The sequence below is a fragment of the Malaclemys terrapin genome, chromosome 2, assembly GCF_027887155.1.
Source record: "Malaclemys terrapin pileata isolate rMalTer1 chromosome 2, rMalTer1.hap1, whole genome shotgun sequence".
Lineage (NCBI taxonomy): Eukaryota > Metazoa > Chordata > Testudines > Emydidae > Malaclemys > Malaclemys terrapin.
Window position 1 is genome coordinate 279,917,128 of NC_071506.1, and position 25,195 is coordinate 279,942,322.

General features: G+C 46.5%; 1 protein-coding gene across 1 annotated transcript in view; it reads right to left on the minus strand.

Moving 5' to 3' along the window:
• Positions 1–2,041: 2,041 nt before the first annotated feature.
• Positions 2,042–25,195, minus strand: part of WNT3A (Wnt family member 3A) — a 122,930-nt gene continuing 99,776 nt past the window's right edge. Inside the window, exons 3-4 of the mRNA XM_054016760.1 lie at positions 10,080–10,345; positions 2,042–7,145 (exon numbers count right to left, since the gene is read on the minus strand). Of these exons, the coding sequence (XP_053872735.1) occupies positions 6,666–7,145; positions 10,080–10,345 (746 nt within the window). The 3' untranslated portion in view covers positions 2,042–6,665. The remainder of the gene's footprint in view (positions 7,146–10,079; positions 10,346–25,195) is intronic.

Below are 25,195 nucleotides of genomic sequence, written 5' to 3' on the forward strand. Positions count from 1 at the left end.
ATATATACATTTATTCATAAAATAAATAATCATAAAAAAATCATCAGACTTAACAAAGTACCAAAAAAAAAAAAAAGAAAAGAAAAGGTGACAACCCTATTTTGTACAATAACTTTGGAATTTCATTTTATAACACGTGCATTCTGTACGAAGGGGGAGCGGGGTGGAAGGTGGGGAGGAGGGGTTACAGACAATGACGCCGCTTTGAAGATGGTGATGTAAGCAGGGCAGACTGTGTTCCGAAGGGAGGCGGGGATGCGGATGGGGGAAGCCCCCGTGGTCCTATGGGACTGCATTTCATGGCTTTAGCACAGCTGCTGGGCTCATCAGATAGTCAAAAAGCAAAGTGAGGCCCTGCCTGTGCAGGGCTTGGTCTATGGACTACTTAGACTGATACCATAGGAATACAGTGGACCAGTTTGGTGGTGCTCCGTGCAAAGTAGGAAGTGGAGAGGCCTCAGGCTGAATTGTAGCCTGTTTGACAGTGACAGGGCTTGGCAGCTGGTTGTGTTGGGGTGGCTTGTGATGTAGGAGGGTTTTGGCAATGGGTTGAGGGGGTCATGGTATCAGGGAAGGTTTCATCAACTAGGAGGCAGCTCTAGGAAGGTTTTGGCACCTGGGTTGGAGGAGTTTGGGCCTCTTATGCTTTCCAAGTGGTGGTGGCAGTTGACAGGTGCATGCCAGGGAGGGGTCCTGACAAATATGCGCCCACCCCACCCCTAGTCTTAAAAACCACAGAGCCCTGTGCAGCTGCATGTTAGCATAGGTCTGTAGCAGCCATGCCCTTGGGCTGTTTGGTGGAGAGGGCTGCGTGTTGAGAAATAAATAAATACTAATAAATAAAGGTGAAGAAACCTGGCAAAGGAAAAGGAAAAATGGGAAAGCTTCCCATCATGTCCCCGACGACTCCCACACATGGCTGCCTGAGGCTTTCACCACAAGAGCCACTCTGGAAGGAGAGCCAGGCCGAGGAAGAGAGAGCGAGAGAAAAGAGGTGAGCAAGCCACATGGAAAAGATTCTTATGGCCATTGAAACGGGGGAAGATTGCCCTGCCTGGATTAGATGCACAAAACATGTGGATTTAACCCAGAGGTGAATCAGGTAAGATTTTTTCCACTTTCATTATGTACTTGCCAGCAGAAATAGCAGAGAATTCACCCCCCTCCTCCTCTCAGTCAAATTCAGTAGCAATCACTAATGTAGACTCAAGTAATTGCTTGCATGGTATTGGTCCCCGCCCCATGCCCTTGTACACCAGTGCTAATCTGGAGTAACACAGTTGAAGCCAAAAGGGTTCCTCCAGATTTACATCAGTCCAGGTGAGAGCAGAATTAGGCCCATACATAGGTTTCCATCCTAAGGTCTCAGGGGGAGCTTCACAAGGGGACGAAGGAGAGTTGGGCACCCAGTTCTCACTGGGAGTTGAGCGACTCTCTCCCACTTTGAAAATCTTCCCCTTTGCCAATGAGGGAGAAGTATCACTATCCCCACCTGACAAATGGGGAAACTGAGGCAAAAGGAAGTTGGAATTGATTTGCCCAAGGGCACAAAGGAAGGCAGTGGCAGAATCAGGACTTAGCTCCTCATGGCCCCTTTCTCAGGATATAGACCACTAATAGTGCGCATCTTCGGTGTCAAATGGAGTGTCTCATACCCTGCTGTGATGGGCAGATGAGGCCCAGGTCAACAGCCTCTGGGTTCCATGCTTGGCACTGGACCACCCAGGAACCAAAACTCAGTAGCTCCGTGTGGGGCACAAGAGAGAGTGAGGGAGACAGTAAGATTGGGGCCTGGTCATGGGAGCCTGAGCTGTCAGGAAAATCATCCAGCAGAAAGCAAACCAGGCCCCACTGCTGCCCAGGGAGAGCTGGGAGAGCATCTCCATTAGCTGTTATCAGAGCCAGGATTTCGCTGCTACCCGGCAGAGAACTAAAGAACGAGGGAAAGAGAGCCATTGAAACACAGACAGGGCATCTCCCACCCCCAAACAGCCTCCCCTCCCACCTTCGTACTGCCCCTTCTACAGCCCCCCTCCCTGGATATTCAGCTAGAGGGGCTATTACCATGGGCACACAGCCCATTTGACTGGGTACATCACTGTCTGGAAGGTCTTTCCTGCTTGGTGGCTTCAGCTCTGAAGGAGGAAAGGCTCAGGGCGGTGGGAGACAGGAAGTTGTCTACATCCTTGGGTCCAGCTTAGCCCGAACATATGATTTGTTTTGCATGCCTGTTTTTTAAATACATTTCTTCCCAAACCTGTAGTTAAAGAGTCGAGAGACGCCTATGGCAGCTCTGAAGAGGAGTCGATGCTCAGGTGAGCCCCCACGCCTCCCATTAGGTACTGCTGCTGTGACCGCCCTCTCCCATTGCATATCCTCCGCAGGCTTGAACCTAGCCTCTTCAGCATCAAACGCTACCACTTCAGCTAAAGGAGTGACACTGGCTGCAGTAGTAGGGTGTTCTCCTGTCTGTGGACTAGCCAATAGAGAGGGACACCACACATACACTTTACAAGTGGGTTATACTCACAGTCTTCTCTCAGGCTTAGGCCACGACTGCCATAAAACTAGCTGCAAAGCCCATTGAAATCAGAGGAAAGATTCCCATTGCCTTCAATATGCTTTTGATCAGACCCATAGTACCTGACACTACACGCCCTATTGAAACCCACCTAAGCCATGAACAGGTATCTCCGGGTGTGTGGGGGGGGGGGGAGGGCAGGAGGTTGGTAGAAAACTTCACACCTTTTCCCTCCCTTTTTCTTCCCTTGACCCTAAAATAAACACCCCCTAAGTCAAAAAACAAAACAAAACAAAACAAAAACCAATTTCTTTCATAGAAAGAAAACAAAATAAGGCCAAATTCTTCCCTGGGGTCCCTCCACTGGCTGCAATGGAGTTGTATCAGGGATCATTGTGACCCATCAGGCCTGGTTTTATAGCTACAGTAGATGTGGAATAGCAGCATTTAAGAAGAGGATTATGGTTTTTTTTCTTTCTTACTTATTTTTCTTTATACAGCTGTGTTTCTTGGCTTGATGTATCTTTCCCCCTCACGGTATGTGCCGTCTGGTCCCAAGATACATTTGGTCACACGCAAGAAGACAAGGGAAAAACACTGCGTTTTATTCAGGGCGGGCGGGACAGTTCACATTTGTCAGCGTTAGGAGATGAATGGTGCTGTGGTTTTTGGCCTAAGTGTGTTGTGTATACAGAATAAATAAAGGTGGAAGGGAAAGATTTTGTGAAACCCTGTTTAAGATTGTGGTGACTCTTAGCATTTGACATTTGCAAAGTGCTTCCCAGACAGTAAATAATGAATATGACACCTCAGGGAAGCAGGCGGTATCACTCCTGTTACACAGTATGACAACCTGAAGCAGAGAGAGGCTGCGGCCGTAATTTTCCAGAAGTGGCCTTGGGTCTTGGGTGCAAATTCAAGGTGAGACTCCTTAACACACCTTAAACTGGATGCCCCAAATCAGTGGCCAGTTTTGCAACATGAGGTCCCAATGACTTGCCCAAGGTGATAGATGGAGCCAGTCTCAGAAAGCAGACTGGTGGCACCCAGACCTCGGCTAAACCATCTCTCTCTCCTCTGAAGGATCAGACCTGGGACTAGAACTCACAAATGCATTTGGGGTCATTAACAGAATGCATGCAGTTGTCTTTTCACTGTTTGAAATGGGGGCTGGATCGCCTCCTTAGGCTCTATGATGATGAATATTTACAATAGAACAAGAAAGATGTTGAGAAATTGGATATGGGCCTAGCTCAAAATCCTTGGTTCTGCGGGGGGCGCCCCCAAATGTCAAGCTGTTTGAAATCTGAACCCCAGTCTGAACGTGGCAGCTTGAGGCCCATCTCCACTGCAGATCCGTTCCTCATTTCACCCACCTGCCACAATTTAGGCTCAAGATTTTGTGTGTTCCCCGGAACAGGCCGTTGCTTAGCAAGTGCCTGGACTTTTCCTCACACTTCCCAAGCAGAGTTGAGAGCTAGCGATGGTGGGCTCGATTCTGATCGCACTCACAGTGGGGTAAATCAGAAGTAACTCTTGGTGGAGCTAGAATGCTGCCGAAGTGATGTGAGGCCAGAGTCAGGCTGGCCGGTTCTCCCCAGGGACACTCAGAACCCCTAACTCATGTCTTTGCATGAGCGTTAAGCAGGGACAGATTTTAAACTACCTTACTCCAATGTATAAGGGCTAAATTCTCTGCTGGCCTAATCCCATTGAAAGTCAATGGACTTGCACCAGCAGTGAAGTTAGCCCCCAATGATTGTTAAACCCACACTTGTGCTCTGTGGTGTTCAGGCTCTGGGGCAGCCCTCATCCTCAAGGCATGCGAGCTCCTTCTAGAAGGGCATTAAGCGACCGGCCTAGCATCTGCCCATGTGTTTGCTCTCTCTGGATCATGAGTGTAAACTGCATTTATTTATTTTTTTCCTTCCCAAATCTTTTCCAGTTTGTTCTAAGGACTCCTTCCACTTCAGATAAGATTTTCTAAAATGTCCAGCTGTTTCCCTTCCTTTTAAAGCTAGCGCACGACTATCCCTATCCTAGGCCATTTCCTTCTGCAATGGTTATTAGCCAGGATGGGCAGGGATGCAAAAACCATGCCTAATTCTCTATGTATACGTTCTTTCTCTCTTCTAAACCACAGATGAAGTCACTCTGGCATCAGTCAGCCTTTAGATACAGAGTAGACAAAACTGACCCCGTCAATCCAGAGGGCTAGCTTGTGCCTCTGGGCACAGCTCAATTTAGAAGTAGTCCGGGAGGCTCTGGGACTCAGAAACGTGCCTCTGGGGCACAACTCCCTCCCCATTTTTCTCCGTGGGGATTAGGCTCCGTTCATTCCTTGTCTCGGCTGCATTCTCCCAGCTCATCTGCTCGGGTTGCAGAGGGCAAGCCAGCATGGGGGATCGAGGAGGTGCTTGTATTTCCCCACGCAGGTGTGTAGTCACAACCTAGCCCAAAGTGGTGATCCAGCTCCCCCGGCAGTCAGTGGAAAGGCTCCCTTTGCTCTATCCTCATTTCCATTTCTGCAATTCTTGATGGCAAAAGGAAGAAAAAAAAAATCAGTCCCTTTCCCATTTCTCTAGATGGGACCTCCAGCCAGTGTGAAGAGTCAGGCCTGAGAACCCACAACCCCAGGTGGAGCCCGGATTACCAGACAGCAAGTTACCTTTGCTACTGTAAATTGGCAATCCCGATCTAGGTATCAGAGGTACGACAGCTTGCAACACGGGCAAAGGAATGGAGTCAAAGAGGCGAAACAGCCAAACAGCAGAGATAGGGCTGTGCTGCAGAGTTGGGATTTGGAGCTGGATCCAAACTTTCCCAAAGTCGAGGGTGGTTCAGACACAAGGTTTTTGATTTGGCCTGTTATAGAGACACTAGTGGCGGAGGTTGGATCTGGCTCCAAACTTGGCCAGAGTCCAAGGCTGTTCTAGGTCAGGGTTTGTCTAGCAACACATATCACACAGTCCTTCAGAACCGCTGTTCCCTACAGAGTTCTGTTCTGAGGGTTCTGCAGAAGCTGTACGGAGCCGATGAAATGAACTAAGTGCACTTTCCAAGGTTACTTTGTTTCTTAAGCAGAGGTGGGGAAACACCTTTCCTGCTCTCCTTTCCTTGCTGGCCTGTGGTGCAAAGAAACGATGTCCTCACCACCTTAATCACAGGCGGTTTGCGCCCTACCCCACTGCACGTCTCAACGGGCATCCTCCTTCTAATCGGCTGAGTCACACCCCTGCCTCCACAGGCCACAGTTGGGTCAATGTCTGCTGGTGTGTCAGCTGAGGAAAAAGAGCCATTTTGGTCTCCGTGGCCATGCGTTTGCTGGGTCCCCTTCTGGGCACTGAGTTTTTATGTATGACGTGCACGCATGTGTATCTAGATCACAGCATCTACCACGCCTGTTGCACTGGTGTCAGTGGGACCTTGGTAGCAATCCATCCGCAGTCTCTTTCTCTGCAGAAGTACTAAATGTGTCACTGCGTCCTATGTCAAATCTGGCAGAAACCACTATGTTAAAAAGTTCATGCTAAGAGCTCGTCCATTGTACAGCACTAAGGAATGTTTGCAGAATTCCCCTGTTCCCGGAAGAAGTGGAAGAAAAGTTTGTTTGTTTTTTTTAATGAATTGAATGTTTTATTTTATTTTAATTTTTTGCCATTCATGTTGCACACAGACTCTGGTTGCTGGGGCTTGGAAAGGATCTCAGCACGCTGAGAGCTGCTGTCTGACATCACCTCTTCCTATTGGGTTGGGAACAGAAGGTGTTTAGGAAGTTGCAAGTCTTTCAAAGGACACTTAATAGCATGAGTCTCTTCAGGTTAGTTGAGAGAAGAGCAAAGAGTCATTGCCCCTGCTAACAATCTTCTCCGCAGTTCTGTTCTGTTGGGTAATTAAAGAAATCACAGCCTCCTAACCGGTGCATAATCTTTTTGTATGGAGTTCCATGTTTGTAATGTTAGCCTCCAGATGCATCTTGGGACGACCAAGAAGTCATTAGATCTATTCTATCCAGCCAGTTTTAGCCTTTTTTATTTTTTCTTTTACTATAAAAAAAAGGTAGATCTTTCCCATCTACACAACCTCAGAAGAAGCAGGCTCAAATCCATTTCTCCGCACGGAGCCTGTCCAGGGAACTCCTGCTTTACTTGCACGTGTGAACGTCGTAGACTCGTATGCACTCCTGGCAGCTGACGTAGCAGCACCAGTGGAAGATACAGTGGCACTTCTCTTTCCGTTTCTCAGTCCTTGTGTTGTGCCCGCGGCCGCAGCACAGAAGGTCGCATCCGTCGATCCCGTGGGAGGTGACGTTGCAGATCCGGTCGCGGGTCCCAAAGGAGCCCGTCTCGGGGTTCGGCTCACAAAAGTTTGGTGAGTTCTCATAGTAAACCAGGTCTCTCTCAGTTGGGGCCTTGAAGAAGTTGTACTTGGGCCTGAGCGTCTCGACCCAGCCACGGGACTCCCGATGCTTCTCCACCACCATTTCAGAAGCGCTGTCGTATTTGTCCTTGAGATAGTCACCGATGACCCTGAAGTCTGGCTGGGACCACCAGCATGTCTTCACCTCACAGCTGCCTGACAGACCATGACATTTGCACTTCAGATGCATGTGATCAATAATGGACTAGGAAAGAGAGAAAAAAGGGAGAGGGAAACTATTAGCCCATAATATGAATCAAAAATACATTCTGTTATTTACCTAGCACTTCTCATCCCAAAGAATGCCAGGCAGAGTTCCTCAGCTGGTGTAAACCAGTTTAGCTTCATTAACTACAATGATATACACCAGTCAGGGATTGGATGTGGTCTCCATAAAGTGCTTTCAATCATGAGTGAAGTCATTCCTGTACCTGGGTGTGTAAATATTTCTATAGCTATATTCACACACAAAGACCACTTTGCTCAGGAGTGAAATGCAGCCACCTCTGAGATGCAATACTGCAGCTTTTTAACAGCACTTAGCCAAGCTAAACGATACTTTGGGACGGGGAATGAAGAAGGATTCATAATCCGATTTAAACTGCAGGGAGAATTCACGGGTGAAATGTGCTATGATTATCCAAACTACAATTTAGCCCGGTCATCAGAGTTTTTTTCTTGCAAAAGAGACTCGAGTCGAGGAGAGTGTCACCCACTGAATCATCAATGCCACTTCCTGCTGCACCCTAGGATTTTCTTCACCGGCCTCTCAACAGTGTGTTGAGCAGGTCACACCTTAACAGCTGAGAGCACAGCTCACAGTCTTGCCAACTCTTGCAATTTTATCACGTTGGTAGTTGGTGTTTTCCTTAAAGCCCCAGCTCCTGGAGGCATGTGAATAGGTGAGGATCTAAAACAAAAAGTAAGTTTCTAGCCTCCTCCGCCCCCTAGGTTGCTAAAGGTGCAGAAACCAGTAGGTAAATAAAAAGAACACAAAATATATGATTATTTTTTAAGCCAGTCTCATGATTTGAGAAGCCTGACTCTTGAGTTTTTTGAAGGCTCGATGTTGGCAATGCTGCATCTACGGGCGGCATGGTTACCAAATGGAGCGGGTGAAATTCAGTCCTGGCCTAAATGGAAGAAATCGCCATTGACTTCAATGAGACTTATGCTTGCCTCACCCATGGCTGAAATTGATCCAAAGATTTCCACAGCACTGCTCACCACCTGATACAATTTACTCAATAAGCTGTGTTATTCAGAGCTGATCAGCAAATTTCTGAATGCATGAACAGACTAGTACCAAGCTAAGTCCAAAAGATTTGCCATGAATCAGCAACTACACTGTGCGCTCAACGTTTTTTGGGTGGGTTTTTTTTTGGCCAGGTAGGCAGCTTCATTCATTGCCAAGGAGATTGTAATTAGCGATGGGAGAACCGCAAAATGTCTGGTTCATATAATCATCCAAATCTCCGTCAAAGCTTTTGGTCTGGAGATTGGATTTGAATTCTTATGAAAATTGGTTCAGACTTCCCCTTCTGCTCAGTTTTATTAGCTGGAAATACTTGAATCCGGAGGATTGGAACTTGTGCGCCTAATGAGTGTTAGCACGGTGTGAATGAAAAACGTATGCTATTTCTGAAGCAACAGGATTTCAGTTTTAATGTTCTGCCATCTTCTCTCTGATCTGTGATATTTGTAAGGGGCCTAAAACTGGATCGGCGCCTTGAGGTTGGACCGAAGATGAAGATAGCCCGTAGAAGAGCCTAAATGGTCACGGTTGAACTTACAGCTAATATTGTATCTTTTTATTGATTCCCATTATGAGACAAATCCCTCATTTCCATCCTACCCAACCCTGTGGCTGTACTCTTTATCCCTGTCTTTTACTGCCATCAGAAATGCTGAGTAACCCATGGTACCCAGGACCCGATGGACAACTTTATGTCAAATGACCACTGGCGATATGTCTTGCTTCCCTCTTCTGCTATTTAATTGCTGCATCCCTCATTTTGTGGTGGGACTTCGTCTTGAATTTTAAAGGTCTGTGCTCCACATCTCGGGCCAGATTCTTAGCTGGTGTAGACTGGAATAACTCCATTGGCTTCAATGGAGTTTCACCCATCTCCATCAGTTGAGGATCTCGCTCTGAGGTTTTGGCCTGTTCTGGATTGTGGTTACATACGGTAGTGGAACTCTATATTGGAGGAGTGAGTACTTTGTAGTCATATGTTTCTATGGAAGTGAACAGGCCCCATTCCTTCCCCCATTGTCAATAACAACTTAATAAGGTGTCAAGTAGAGGTGTCAAGTCAGAGGGGTAGCCGTGTTAGTCTGAATCTGTAAAAAGCAACAGAGGGTCCTGTGGCACCTTTGAGACTGAAAGTCTCAAAGGTGCCACAGGACCCTCTGCAACTTAATAAGGGAGTAGGATCAGGTTAAGGTATTTTGATTCTATGATTTAATGAAGTTTGGTCCCTATACAGGAGAAACCAGGAGCTCTCTGTAGGGGGGAGAGAACAGGAAGCAACTTTTGTGAGGCATATAGTGGGGTGAGGATTGTAGAAGTTAGCTCCAAGCCAAGAAAGTTTCCTGGTGGTGCTAGGAAGCAGGTGCGCTGGGTGGACAGGCTGAAGCCTTGTCCTGAAATTGCTCAGTTGACAGCAAGCCCTTTTCCCCATGGCAGGTTGGTGCTAACTGAGAGTAAATGTGGGACTATTTTAGGCACCTGCTAGGCCTGAAGAGGCACAGAAACCAGGCTGTGAGCACAGGGAAGTCTGCATGGGATGACCATCCTCTTAGTTTTCATTTGTACTGAACCTAAGATCTTCAGAGCTGAGCACATGAGCTTCCATGGCTTGAACTAACAGGCTAAGGCCCAAATCCTCAAAGGCATGCCCTCAATGGGAGTTAGGCATCTAAATGCCTTTGAGGATCTAGGCCTAAGACCCATAGCTGGCAGTTATAGCAGACTCTCATCCTCTGTGGAGGGGAATCTATAACACACACTGGGAAGTAGGGGGCTACAATGTTGAACCCAGTTCACCTGAGGTTCTTCTTGCTGTTCACCTAGGATTTTTGGGGGTGGAAGGAAATGTTTTTAGGGGCTCAATAAAATGAAACCGCATGGCCTTACTGTTCTCCCAGCTTCGTTGTTGTGCCTGTTCATGGCTGACCGAGCATCCGGCCTGTTCTCCCGGGCGTCCGCGAACTCTCGAGACACCATGGTCCCAAACTCCACGTCCTCACTGCAGCCTCCCCATTTCCAGCCTTCCCCGGGGGGCCCCTTGTGGCGGGTATCGCAGCCGCAGATGGTGGCTGAGCCCTCGGCGCAGGATCTGGTCACCGCAAAAGCAACACCCGCGGAGGCGATGGCGTGGACAAAGGCCGACTCCCTGGTAGCTGTGGAAGAGGGAAGGATGCAGGGATCTGTTACTGAGTGGTGAATATGAGTGACCCTTCCCAACGGAATGACATGAGCACCTCCTCTGAAGAACACAGCAGCAGGCTAGGAAACCCGCCTCCTGGCTTAAGAATCCCATTTCCAGGCAGGGCCATTTCCAGCACTGGAAGACACAATGAATCAGGGCAGGACCTGATTCAACACCCACTGAAGTCAGTGGAAAGTCTCCATCCAATGGACTTTGGATCAGGCCCTAGCAAATGGCCAAATGGGGCACTCTGAGGCCACGTCTACACTACCCGCCAGATTGGCGGGTAGTAATCGATCTATCGGTGATTGATTTATCGCGTCTCATCTAGACGCGATAAATCAATCCCCAAATCGAGGCCCATGCTCCACCTCGGCAGGAGGAGTAAGCGGCGTCGACGGGGGAGCCGTGGTGGTCGACTTGCCGCCATGAGGATGGCCAGGTAAGTCGAACTAAGATACTTCGACTTCAGCTACGTGAATAGAGTAGCTGAAGTTGCGTCTCTTAGATCGATCCCCGCCGCCCCCAGTGTAGACCAGCCTTTAGTTCCAGTAGACTGGGCCCCAATCACCCCTGGGGAAGGGGAGACCTCTCTTTGCTGCCAGACTCCACTCTCTGGCAATGGAACCAAGGCCAGATAAACCATACACTTTTCAGAGCCCTGTGACTAGCCCAGACTTTTCAGGGCTCTGCAAATGGCGTGGCTGGTTCCATATCATGTTGAGGACTGCTGATGGTTGGCAGCTGGGAAAACACCAGGACTGCCTGCTATTCCAGCAGTCCGCTTCCCTCACCATCCATACCAAGTGTCATCCTCTTCATCTTGCCTTGAAACACACTCTTTCTGCTACCCGATCAGCTCCCACGATGCTGCGTCCAATACACTGCGTCTTATAGAATCACAGAAATGTAGGGCTGGAAGAGACCTCGAGAAGTCACCAAGTCCAGCCCCCTCTGCTGAGGCAGGGCTGAGTATTTCTAGACCATCGCTGACAGATGTTTGTCCAACCTGTTCTTTAAAACCTCCAGTGACGGGGATTCCACAACCTCTCTTAGAAGCCTATTTCAGAGTTTAACTACCCTTATAGTTAGAAAGATTTTCCTAGTATCTAACCTAAATCTTCCTTGCTGCCGATTAAGCCCATTACTTCATGTCCCACCTTCAGTGGACTTGGAGAACAATTGATCACAGTCCTCTTTATAACAGCTCGTACCATAGCTGAAGACTGTTATCAGGTTGCCCCTCAGTCTTCTTTTCTCAAGACTGAACATGCCCAATTTTTTAACCTTTCCTCAGAGGTCAGGTTTTCTAAACCTTTGATCAATTTGGTTGCTCTTCTCTGGACTCTCAACAATTTCTCTGCATCTTCCCTAAAGTATGGGCACCCAGAAGTGGACACTGTGCTCCATTTGAAGCCTCACCAGTGCCAAGTACAGCCGGACAATTACCTCCCATGTCTTATGTACGACACTCTTGTTAATACGCCCCAGAATGATATTAGCCTTTTTTTTTGCAGATGCATCACATTGTTCACTCTCATTCAATTTGTGATCCACTATAACCCCCAGATCTTTTTCAGCAGTACTACCAACTAGCCATTTATTGCTCAATCTGTAGTTTTGCATTTGCGTTTTCCTTCCCAAGTGAAGTACTTTGCACTCTGCATTTGAGTTTTCCTTCCTAAGTGAAGTACTTTGCATTTGTCTTTATTGAATTTCATCTGTTGAATTCAGACCAATTCTCTGCATTGTCAAGGTCATTTTAAATTCTAATCCTGTCCTTCAACTTGAATATATCTAACTTAACTAAATATTCTTTATCCTGTTCTTTCCCTCTTTTGGCTTGCATTCCTTCCCCTTTGTTGTTAATTCTAATTGTGTTGAGTATCTGAACATCATTAACGTTTTTCATGAAACTTGTAGCAAAATAGGCATTCAACTCATTAGCCTTCTTAATGTCATCCATAATAACTCTCCTTCTCTGCTAAGGAGAGGACCTACATTTTTTTAGTTTTTTTCTTGCTCCTAATATATTTAAATAATCTCTTCTTGTTGCCTTTATGTCCCTTGCTAGATGTAACTTATTTTGTGTCTTAGCCTATCTGATTTTGTCACTACATGGTTGTTCCATTCTTTTGTACTCATCCTTAGCAATTCATCTATGTTTCCACTTTCTGTAATATTCCTTTTTGATTTTGAGGTCATTAAAGAGTTCCAGATGGAGCCATATTGCCCTCTTACTGTGCTTCCTATCTTTCTATCGCACCATAATAGTTTGCAGTTGTACCTTCAAAACTGCCTCCTTGAGAAACTGACAGCTTTCCTGAACAACTTTTTCCCTTAGATTTTCTTCCCATGGGACCTTACCTACCAGTTCTCTGTATTTGTTGAGGTCTGCTTTTTTGAAGTCCATTGTCCTTATTCTGCTGCTCTCACTCCCGCCTTTCCTTAGAATCATGAAATCTATCACTTTCACTCAAATTGCCTTCCACCTTCAGATTTGCTACCAATTCCTCCCTATTGATCAGAATCAAGTCTAAAATGGCTGTCCCTCTTATAATGTCCTCTGTTTTCTGAAACACACATTTTTCCTTAATACATTCTAAGACTATACTGGACATTTTGTGTTTTGCCATATTACTTTTCTAACAGATGACTGGGTAGCTAAAGTCATCCATTATTACCAGGTCTTGTGTTTTGGATATTTCTGTTATGTGTTCTAGAAATGCCTCATCCACCTCCTCTTCCTGATTGGTGGTCTCTAGTAGATCCCTACCCTGACATCACCCCTATTCTTTACTCCTTTTATCTTTACCCAGAGAATTTCAATTGGTGTGCCCCTCACCTCCTTCTGGACCTCAGAACAAGTGTATATATTCTTGATGTACAACGCAACACCTCATCACTTTTTATCCTGCTTGTCCTTCCTGAACAAGCTATACCCCTGTGTACCAACAGTCCAGTCATGAGACTTATCCCACCATGTCTGTGATGCCAAGTAAATCATACTTGAACATATGTATTAATACTCCCAATTCTTCCTGTTTATTCCTCATACTTATGTGAACTTGAAGGTTTGTCTATTTGTCCAATTCAGTGCCAGGTCCCTGAGCTGCCTAAAAGGATTGTTTTCATGTCTGTCTCTTCAGCTGGAAATGTTGGCTGCAACTTTTTAGCCTTTGGCTGGGTCAACTGAAAGGGGTTGTGATCACGAGGTTCAGTAGCTAAGTCTCTGGGAAGACCTTCCTTTGTGCACTTGACCCATAACTAGAGTGGCTGGAGAACAATTCCATTACACGACAGCTTTCACATTTTGCTTTCATTCCACACTGGAAGGATACAAAACTTTTCAAATGTCTTTGTGAAATGGAATAGCGTTGAAACATCCAGCTTTGGATCAGAAAGTTCAGGTTTCCAATTCAGGTCTTTTTCTCTCTTTGGAAGCGACCAGAGAGCCTGCCCTAGACCTCAGAAACCTTCCCATCAAAATCGATACGTCTCCATGAAACCCAAGGGAGCAGCATTTTTTGACAAAAAACATTTAATCGAAAAGGTTCCAACTGGCTCTAGCTATAACTGTCGGGAAAACACAGATCAGTCACGATAATCCAGCCTCCTGGAGACCCTTTACAAATCTCCCTAACAAGCTAACTCCTTGTCTATGCAATCCCAGTTATCCAAACAAATTTGGTGTCACCCATGTTGTTTGGATAACCAGGATCATGCTGTAATACAAATATAGCCATAGAGGCAGATTTTTAGCTGGTTTAAATTGGTGTAGATCCATTGACTTCAACGGCTCTATGCCATGTTTACACCAGCTGATGATCTGGCTCGATAATTTTACTCGTCCGTTGTTGTTTTTTTAACCAGATTTCGTGGACCTTAGTCCATTTTGATTACTATGAATGGGAACATATGGCTTTAACTTCTGGCTGCTCAATCAGTTATTTGCACTTAGTAATATGGAGAGTATTTAACAAGCCAAGTCAAAACCCTAACATGTTCTCAGGACAGAAACCAATATTACGTGTTAACGGAGAGGTCCTGACTAGCTTGAATACTTGAGCCAGAACCTGTGCATTGGCTCTTCTCTTTGGGAAGGCTACCAAATTCAACAATGTACAAATAAAGTAGCATGCAGGAAATTACAAGCAAAAGACATGAGCAATGTCCTGGAACACAACTTCAGCATGCTTATAAAGGTTAGTAAGTCACTCAGTGCATACAAGTAAGGGAGATGATACTTTTATTCAAGTATGTGTAACACCAACAGACCCCAGTTGTCGGTGGGCAGGATCAAACCTGGGACCCCTGGAGTTAAATGCCACATGGGCCTTAGCTAAGACTCATTAATCTGTAAGTGGTCTTGGTGCCACAGCACCATGCCCACATGTGCGTAGGTTACACATGTACAGAAACTCTTCAGCTCTGTAGATATTTTTTATTCTTTTCCTTAACAATAACTTCAGATTTTATATAGCACTTCTCATATGGAAAGATTCCAGAGCACTTTACAGACCGTACCTGTAGGGGTTGCTCAACTGCCCTTGAAATGCAGCTGCCTCTAGGGTGGAACACAGCAGCTGTTTAACTGCATGCAACAGGAAGTGAACAGCACTGTAACCAATTGTAACTACGTGGGGAATTGAGTCAGGCAGAATGTAGTTGAAATCTGGCCCAGAGCACTGAGGGCAACAATCCTACTCTTGAGATAATGCTAGTGGATCTTTTAATGACCACGTGCGATTGAGGCATTGGATTTGCATCTCATCTCTCACCCCTAACTTTAGGCTGGGACATTGGGCTCAGTATTGATGCAGATAGAAAAGTGCCATCTAGTGAATCACTTCCTGCAACATATTCCGTCTGAGGACCTTCATCCAATTACTAAGCAGACCTGACCCCGTTGAGCTTTGGAGAGCTCACCAGATCATAGCCCCAGGCGGTGTGGCTGCAGGAATGGAGAAAGAGTGCATAGAGATACAGATAAGCAGAAGGAAAGCATGCACTTGTAATGGAAATGAGGGGTTATTAAGGTGCCATATAAAAATGCAAGAAACTTAGTAAAGATAAGAGGAGAGTGCAATGCATTTGTCAGCGAGCCTCATTCCTCTCTGGGTGGTTCTGGTAGCAGGAGACAGGCAGCTCGTTACAACTTGAAGAGGGCTTCTGGAAAGTCAGCTGGTAGGAGAAGGTTAATGGGGATGTAGGCTTAAGAGCATTTTAACTACTGTTTATCCCTGCAGCAGCAGGTCACTGAGTCTCTGGCTTCGGCACATTAAAATCTCATATTGCTCACAATGGTGGCTGAGATTTTCAAAAGTGACTTAGTAATTTTGTCTGCTGCAATCTTTTAAGTGCCTAATTTTAGACCATTCGAAGGGTGCTGAGTCTCAGAGGGTAGGCGCTCAGTACTTTCTGAACGTCAGGGGTCTCAAAGATGTCTGAATCTGGGCCTCTAAGATGTAGGCACTCGAAATCACTAGCCACTTTTGAAATTCTTGCCCATAGTATCTTGAGATTCTATCCTGCAGAACTTCCCATCTGCACACTCTATGCAGGACATTTCTGATCCAGCCAGAGACATATGGACAGAGGGGGAAAATGATACTATCAGCAAGGAGAATTAAGGAAGACTAGGAGTCAGGAGACCTGAGGTTTTATTTCCAGTTCTTATGCAGACTTCCTATGTGACCTTGAGCAAGTCACCTAATCTCTCTCTGTCCCTCAGCTTCCTTATCTGGAACACAGCAGACAATCATACTTATCTCCCAGGGAGTTTGCAAGGCTAAATTTGTTGATGTTTGGAGAGTGCCTTGGATGGAAGATGCAAAGTATTGTTATAGCTCAGTGTTGAGTGGTGCGATGGTAAAACCGGAGGAATAATAGTAAAGTTATCTAGTCTCTTTAAAAAGAAAGAGATGAGGAGTAACCTGACATGAACATGAGATCTGAGGCCCTGGTCTATACTGGGAGGGGGGGGATCGATCTAAGTTACACAACTTCAGCTACATGAATAACATAGCTGAAGTCGACGTACTTAGATCTACTCACTGCAGTGACTTCACCGTGGTGAGTCGACTGCTGACGCTCCCCTGTCGACTCCGCCTGAGCCTCTCGCTCCGGTGGAGTACCGGAGTCAACGGGAGAGTGCTCGGGGGTCGATTTATTGTGTCTAAACTAGACACGATAAATCAACTCCTGCTGGATCGATCGCTGTCCACCGATCCAGCGGGTAGTGTAGACAAGGCCTGAATAATTCTTGAAAAAAGGAATGTGAGAGAAACTGACATGGGGATAGGATACCTCTGGGCTAAGGCTGGTGAGAGTAAGTTAATGAGCAGTATATTGAAGTGGCCTACTAGGAATTTCAAATTGTCACTGTGCTTTGTGCTGTAGATGCTCTGAACATCACAGCAATAGTGAGGGCAGAAAACATTATCCTGCCTTAAACTCTTTCAGCTTTCACAGTAAAAGGCCTATGACACACAGTAGATCAGTATTGATTCCACTCAGTAGAGGGCAGTGGTAATAGTGTCTCTCTTACATCTACAACCAAGTAGCCAGTTGGCTACAGACAATATTATATCCCATTGAAAAGCGACCCATGGAGCAGTCAAGGGTCTCATTAAAAGGAGATTTATAATATTTAATTTCTGTCATATATTTTAATAGCCCAAGTGAATTGGGCACCTTACTCTCCTTGACTTCCAAGGAGAGGGGACTGAGGTTCCTAAGTGACTGAAGCATTATTGGAAATTTTACCCCCTCCCCTTGTTTAAGTACTTCAATAAGAGGGAATCCACCACAACCCTTGGTAAGCGGGTCTAAAGATTAAGTAGCCTCAGTGTTAACAATTAAATATTAATTGGGTGAGCAAGAGCAAGAGACTGACTCAGTGGTTTGCTCCTTCACCAGGGAGTTCGGAGAGTTACGTTCACATCCCTGCGTCATTGAATAGCTAATTAATTATGCAAAAAGTAGAACAGCTGCATCAGGAGAGACTGCAAACCCCTGAGCCTGCAATAGCCGGGTGGTTAGGGCACGGTGGTGGGAGGCCTGTTTCCAGTCCCAGCTCCAAGGCAGGCAGAGTGAGGAATTTGAAAACAGGGCCCCAGCATTCCAGTTGCATGTCCTAACCACGGGGGGGGGGGGGGGGGGGTCCTTGCCCTTACCCCCCAGTTTTACATGGGTAAAGGCTGATCTGTCGTAGGCACCTAACCCCAGGACAGGGGTCCTGGCTGAGAATCCGAGACGGGGACAGTCATCTCCCTCTGGCCTATCAGTCAGGTGCCTAAGTCCCAGATCAATGGGCGTTAGGTCCCTTTGAGGATCTGGGTCCTTGGCCCTACCCCTTTCCTCTGCATTTCACTCCTGGCTAGTTTAGGGGGCTCCCCGCTCAACATGCTGGCTTCTGAGAATCCCTTCGTGAGGTGCCTAACTCTCCCCATACAATGCACAGGGGGCCTAACTCGGGGCTGTGAATTTGACTGGCGGCAGGCCCCCTAGGCGTTAGCTGTTGCAGCACCCTAAGCGCCCTTTGTGAATCTAGCCCTTGGTAGCTTCGCTTGAGTGATAGAGGTCACTGCTGGAGGTTGGAGGCTTAAATCCTGCTGCTTAGTGAATCTCGAATGCTGCACCTGCTTAGGGGATTTTAGGCGGGAAAAGTCACTGAGGAATGGACAGACACAATATGAAACAGAATGATTGGTGCACAATATATTCACATTCTTGTTATTTATCTGTAGCATGAAACAAGATTGGTACTTCATTGTGCTAGGCATGTGTGGCAGGTGAATGTGCCATTGGGGGAGGCTAGCCCACGGCCCCTTCCCCTCTGCCCGAGGCCCCGCCCCTCCTCTTCCATACCTTTCCCCCTCCAGAGCCTGGAGCACCCCACCCCCCATGGCCACTGGCTCCCCTGCGTACCCCCAGCCCCAGCATGCTGTGGTGGGTGGGGTGGCCAGAGCGCCGTGGAGCACTGAGTGAGCGACACAACTGGAGCACCCCCAGCCTGGGCGGGCGACGTGGTCCCAGTGATCCCAACACTGGTTGGATGGGTGCTGCTGGGCCTTGTGTTCACCAGACCTAGCCTGCCTGCCCCCTCCTCTTGGCTGGCCGCCGAAGAGCAGGAAGGAACTGGAAGCAGGCAGGAGGGGGCCTGGGAGTGGAGCATGGGCGGGGCCACGCCAGACTGTTTGGGGAGGCACAGCCTTCCCTTGCCTATGCTAGCTGCCTAGGGTTGCCAACCCTCCAGGATTGGCCTGGAGTCTCCAGCAATTAAAGATTACTCTTGAATTAAAGATTATGTCATGTGATTAAATCTCCAGGAGTATGTCCAACCAAAATTGGCAACCCTATACCCGCCGTCTATAGTGCTAGGCACTGTACAAACACATAGTGAGAGACAGTCCCTGCCCCAGAGCTTGCAGTTAAAACAGATGAGACAAACGGGGGCAGAGGGTGAGGGAGGGGAGGAGGAGAAGCAGAAGCCTATGGAGTTGAGGTGATTTGCTGAAGGTCTCACAGCTGACGAGTGGCAGAGATGAGTATAGAATCCTGAGTCCTAGCCCTTAAATAACAGGATTGCCAACAAATGATTGAAACCACTCCATCTGCCGTGGGGTTCTTGATTTCCCGCTGGGGAATCCACTTTCCCTCTCACCCCAGCTCACATACTCTGAAAAGCTTGCCAAGTTTGAGACTGACATGAGGGTTTTTTTGTTCAAGGGTCAGAAAAATCTAGGGATCAGCGAACACAAATGCTGACAACTCAGTAACTGGGTTCCACTAACGGCCAGTCAATTTGGAATTGATACAGGGAAACACGGGCCTCCTTTAGGCAGGGTATAGACAGGCTCTGGAACTCTGCTGCAGGGAGTTATCAAGTGACTCATAGTGGTTAGATTTTTAGAAGGGCTTTGATTAGATGATTTCTTATGCACCGACAACATTCGTAGCCAGACGGACTTGTCCCATGATCCATAATGCTCAAGCATCCTGAAAATGGTCAATATTTTTACTAGGAAATAGCCTGTCATTTGTAATTGTGCCGAACACAAATACTGACCATCTACCAGGGATGTAGAGGAGAGTGTTTGGGTGGAAGGATCTACACAAGGGAGCAGGCTGAGGGATGCATGTGTGAGAATCTCTCCTAAGCTGCTGTGGTTTATGAGCATAGCACAGTGTCCTGACCTGTGACACAGCCAGTTCGTCCCTGTTTGTAGTTATGCAAGCTGATAAGGATAATCAACGCTCCAGGGTGTAAGCTGATCGCTGTAGGGCTCTCAGAATAGAAATTCCCTCCTTCTTTCCCAAGTACAGCATGGTATCACTAGCTAGGAACCCTGTATGCATCTCTTCTTCCTCTCAAGCGTCTGGTGTCAGTCAGCCAGTGGTGACTTAGCTTCCGCGGCCGCGCTGTAATGTGGGCAGTGTAGACATACCTTTAGATGGAGCAATAGTTTGATGTGGTTATAGGGAGCACTGGTTGGGAATTTTCTGACACAGCTTTTTTGGGTAGAAAAAGGCCCATTCATCGACAGTGAAACTGTTCACAGGAAACTGGCACAGTCAATGAATTTCTTGACTTGAAAAACGTTTGGTTAAAAAAAAAGTTTTTAAATGATCAAAACATCCCGTTTTAACACTGTCTAAACAAACAGTTTCCGTTTTCCAGTTCCAAAGACTTTTGGGGACTTTTGAATTTAAGCTAATTATACTCCAAATGTTAAAAAAAAAAAAAAAAGCTTAAAATTCAAAACAAAATGTTTCCATTGCCCTGAACCAAATTCTTTTCTGGATTTTCAGTTCACAACATTTTTTGAAAATTTGACTTCTCAGCTTGATGCAAGATGTGAAAAATTATTGAAATCTTGACATTTTTCACAGGATGAGAAAAACATTTTCCTTCCAGCTCTCCTTATAACAAATGTTATTCTAATAGATCTGTGGGGAATTTTTAAAATGTGCCATTGCATGCAAGGTTTGTGCAGTTTTATGAATGGAGAAACTGAGGCAGGGGAGGTAAGTGACTCGCCCAGGTTTCTTTTCTGTAGTTGCAGGCAACAGGATATTGCAGTTGTTGGGCTCTGAGCCTTCTGTCACCCTCCAAATACATAGGTCTACAGTAGAATGTGTCACCTTGATTTTCTACTGACATTATTTTTACTCTAGTGCAACACGATTTGCTTCATGAATCATAGAAAGGTAGAACTGGAAGGGACCTCAAAAAATCAGCAAGTTCATACCCCAAAGATCAAGTAAACCTAGACCATCCCTGACAAGTGTTTATCCAACCTGTTCTTAAAAACCTCCGATGATGGGGATGCGACAACCTCCATTGGAAGCCTATTTCAGCGCGTAACTAACCTTATAGTTAGAAAGTTTTTCCTGATATATAACCTACATCTCCTTGCTGCAGATTAAGCCCATTACTTCATGTCCCACCTTCAGTGGATATGGAGAACAATTCATCACAGTCCTCTTTATAACAGCCCTTAACATATTTGGAGACTGTTATCAGGTCTTTGCTCAGTCTTCTTTTCCCAAGACTAAACATGCCCCGGCTTTTTAGCCCTTCCTCATAGGTCAGGTTTTCTAAACCTTTTATTATTTTGTTGTTCTCCTCTGAACTCTCTCCAGTGTGTCCACATCCTTCCTAAAGTGTGGTGTCCAGTACTGGACACAGTACTCCAGCTGAGGCCTCACCAGTGCTGAGTAGAGCCAGACAATTACCACCCAGATCTTATGTAAGACTCTCTTGTTAACACACCTCTGAATATCAGCCTTTTTAAAACTGTATCACATTGTTGACTCATGTTCCATTTGTGATCCATTATAACCCCCAGGTCCTCTTCAGCAACCCTATCACCTAGACAGTGGGTCCCCATTTTGTAGTTATTCATTTGATTTTTCCTTCCTAAGTCAAGTACTTTGCACTTGTCCTTACTGAATTTCACCTTGTTGATTGCGGACCAATTGTCCAATTTGTCAAGGTCGTTTTGAATTCTAATCCTGTCCTCCAAAGTGCTTGCAACCCCTCCCAGCCTGGTGTCATCTGCAGATTGTATAAACATACTCTCCACTCCATTATCCAAGTCATTAATGTAAATATTGAATAGCACTGAACCCAGGACTGAGCCCTGTGGGACACCACTAGATATGCCCTCTCGTTTTCACAGATATTATCACATTGATATTAACTCTTGGAATACACTCGTTCAACCAGTTTGGCACCCGCCACATAGTGATGTCACCTAGACCCTGCTTTGCTTGTGAGCATGCCGCGTGGGATTGTCAAAGCCTTACTAGGATCAATGGCTTCAATCCTGATTTACACCAGTGTGAGTGAGTAAGGAATGGAGACCAGTGAATTCACTTACATTTTTCTGAGTCTGAACGGGACCACAGGCAAATATCTGAGGGGTCTAAACTACCTCAATAGCTCTTCCCCCGGCAACCCCTTCTTGGGCAAGCAGTCAAAAGCTTGTTTTCTAAATACCAATGAATCATGTTGTCTTGATTTCAGGCATTTGGGCTAAGCAGACTCAGCCAGGAACCCACAGACTTCACTGCCTTTACTGTAACCCTTGGACCAAATACATCCCTGATGCAACTCTATTGACTTCAATTCCTCCTCCCTAACTGCAGGGAGGATGGAGAGAGGGGGGAAGGACTGTACCTCTAAAAGTCAGCTGTGGAAAGTAAGTAGGAAGGGAGATAAGGAGTCTAATGCCTTATGCCTAGAGACAATGAATTACTTGCTCACTTTCCTGCTATCTGTAGGTCCGTGTTACAAAAGGATGGTTGAAGTAATCTCTGCTGTACAAAGCTCATAGATATTATGGTGATGGGTGGCCTATAATTACCCTAATAGATTACTGGTCAGATACACTGGGCGTGGGATGGATTAATAGGGGGAGAAATGAACTGAGTGGAGTTACACCCAGCTTGAGGAAAATACTTTAGGTTGGTTTACCTGGAGGTGGGCTCCTTTGTTGCTACAATTAAATGGGACATGATGAAACAGACACTCATCTCGGAGGCTGCTAAAAGCCAATATTTGGTTTCCAACGTTTCCAATATTTTCCCCATCAGCAAAGTCAGGCTCACCGCAGCTGTGACACCTTCTGGATCTTCCACCTTTAGGGTGGGAACAGCTTTTTCCCTACCCTTCAGCCTGTGGGCACGCCTCCCGTGCGTGTGGAGCTGTCAGTAGATGCATGCCAAGGGCTTCCCTGTCTGTTTCAGCTTTCTGGGATGTTATCCATCTGAGCTTGATGGCTTGCCAATATTTAATCGCTCTGATTGCCAAGCTATCTGTTTTTGTGTAATCATAATTCCTTTTAACATTTCTTCTCCATCCTCCCTTCCCCCAGGGAAAACGTGTCCTAGTCTCTGAGCTACGTCCCTCAATTTGATCACTGTCAGACAAAGGGAGGCGTTTGGGCTAATGGATAGAGCCCCTAACCAGGAGTCAGGGCTCCTGACTTCCATCAAGGGCTCTGCGTCCCCTCCCCACTTAGCATCTATGGGCCCACTCGTTGGCAGACTCAGCTGAGAGGCCCCTGACCGAACAGCCCACGGAGACTGAACTCTTTTCTCATGCCTAGAGGTCAGCGTGGAGGTGAGGAAGGTTGTACTGCTGCAGTCTGAGCGTGGCTGGTCTGTGGATAAATGGAAAGACTGGAGCCTCTAGGGATGTCAATGCAGATCTTAAAAAAAACCCTCCGTACAAAGCATGGGCCACCTCAGTTCCTCACAGCCGAGGCTCTGGCTTGATTGTGTTTTCAGATCACTTAGTGCTGTTCATTTACCTCTGAAAGTCGAGCTGTTCCTTACCTACCTGGATTTCCATTTCCTAACAGGAAATGATTTCCTATTAAACCTATTTGCACCGTCCAAACTTTTGCTCCGGTGTCAAGCTGTGACACCACTCCCAGGCCCGATTCACGTTTACACTAAGGCCACTTTACATCACACTGTGCTTCCCTTTATCCTGCCGGAGTGATAGAAAAATGGCCTTAGTGTAAATCTGAATCAGGCTGTTACATGCCCAACTCTTAGCATTGGGGCTATTACTAGCATACACACGGTGATAGACACAGCGATACTCAGACATCAAAATGGGAAGGTGCCCTTTTTTTAGATTCAATAAAAAAGCCAGTGGGTACTAGTGAACAACCAAAGTCAACGGCCAAACTCCCATTAGCTTCAGTCAGAGCAAAACTTGGCCTCAGATTCCCCAAAACCTCATTGAAAACTTGCTGCATTTTCAAGCTGCGTTCTGATACCTTTACTCAAGTTGCATAGCACCGTCCTCCTGGAGTAGTCGCACTGGTTTCGATAGCAGTAGTACTGGAGTAAGCTACTACTGACCATAAGGGATGAGTATCTAGCCCTTAGTTACTAAGGGGCAGATCTGCAAAGATATTTAGGTGCCTATGTCCCACTGATGTCCCTAAATACCTAAAAGCCCAAACCCTAAGTTCTCAATCTTGAAAGTTCAAGCAGACCCGTACACCCATCTGGAGTCCCATCAAAGCTCACAGGTCTCCATATGGGTGCAGGGATCCCTCCATGGAGATTGCATGTTATGTTTCATGCTTACTCACTGGAATGCTCATTCAAGCCCCGGTGCTTGGCTTGTCTGGTGAATGCGTCTCTCTCAGGCACTAAATGTTGCCTGGGATATTGATCAGTGGACTCACAAGTGTATTCATTGTGGGAGCTAAGGAAGGGGGAAAGAGAAACAGCCCGAATGGCAAAAGGGCTGCATGCACTTGCACAGTTAAGCCCTGGTCTTCCAATCGTATGCTGGCATGGGGCTCTGCGTGGGTGGGCCCACTGGCAGGATCGGTGCCCTAATTTGCAAACACGGAAGTGTCAACTGTGTGCCCAAAGTCGGCAGCTGATTCCACACTACACTTTTACAGCATCCAGCTTAAGGATTTTTACCTTTTTAAAAATCAGGCCCCAAAGTGCGAAGGTTCATGAGAATACTAATGACAAGCTAACCAGGCTTTTTCATATTTTAACAGCAAGGTTGGGTTTGGGCGCCGTCTGAGTGTTGGACGAGGTTCTTGTTCTTTCTGAACCAGTGTGCTAGTACCAACACAGCCCTGTGACGGTGAAAGGGCATCAAAAGACATTTGATCAGATAAACAGGTGATTGGAGCACATTTATGAAGCAAGCAATTCCCGCCAGGGAAGGCGAAGGCGATCCAGATAAGAGAGAGTATTGGATTGACAGCGGTTGGATTAAGGTGGCTTTACGAGACCCTGTAGGCCAAGTTCTTCTAAAAGGTCTCTGGGTTGGTTTGTTTTATTGCACGCAGGAGACGTATTGTAAATTCCAGTCTGGCATTAGGGAGTCTTGCCCGCATGCTCGGGGTTCAGCTGATTGCCATATTTGGGGTCAGGAAGGAATTTTCCTCCAGGGTAGATTGGCAGAGGCCCTGGAGGTTTTTCGCCTTCCTCCGCAGCATGGGGCAGGGGTCGCTTGCTGGAGGATTCTCAGCGATTTGAAGACTTTAAATCATGATTTAGGGACTTCAACAGCTGAGTCAAGGGAGAGAATTCTTCCAGGAGTGGGTGGGTCAGCTTATGTGGCCTGAATCATGCGGGAGGTCAGACTAGATGATCATAATGGTCCCTTCTGACCTTAAAGTCTATGAGTCTATGAGTCAGAATGTTTGTTGCATTAAAGCAGGAACGTCCTCATTTTCAGACACTGTGAGCGCTCACAAGTCTGGCTGCAATTGACAGGAGCAATGGCTGAACAGCACCTCCAAAAATCAAAACAATTTGCTCT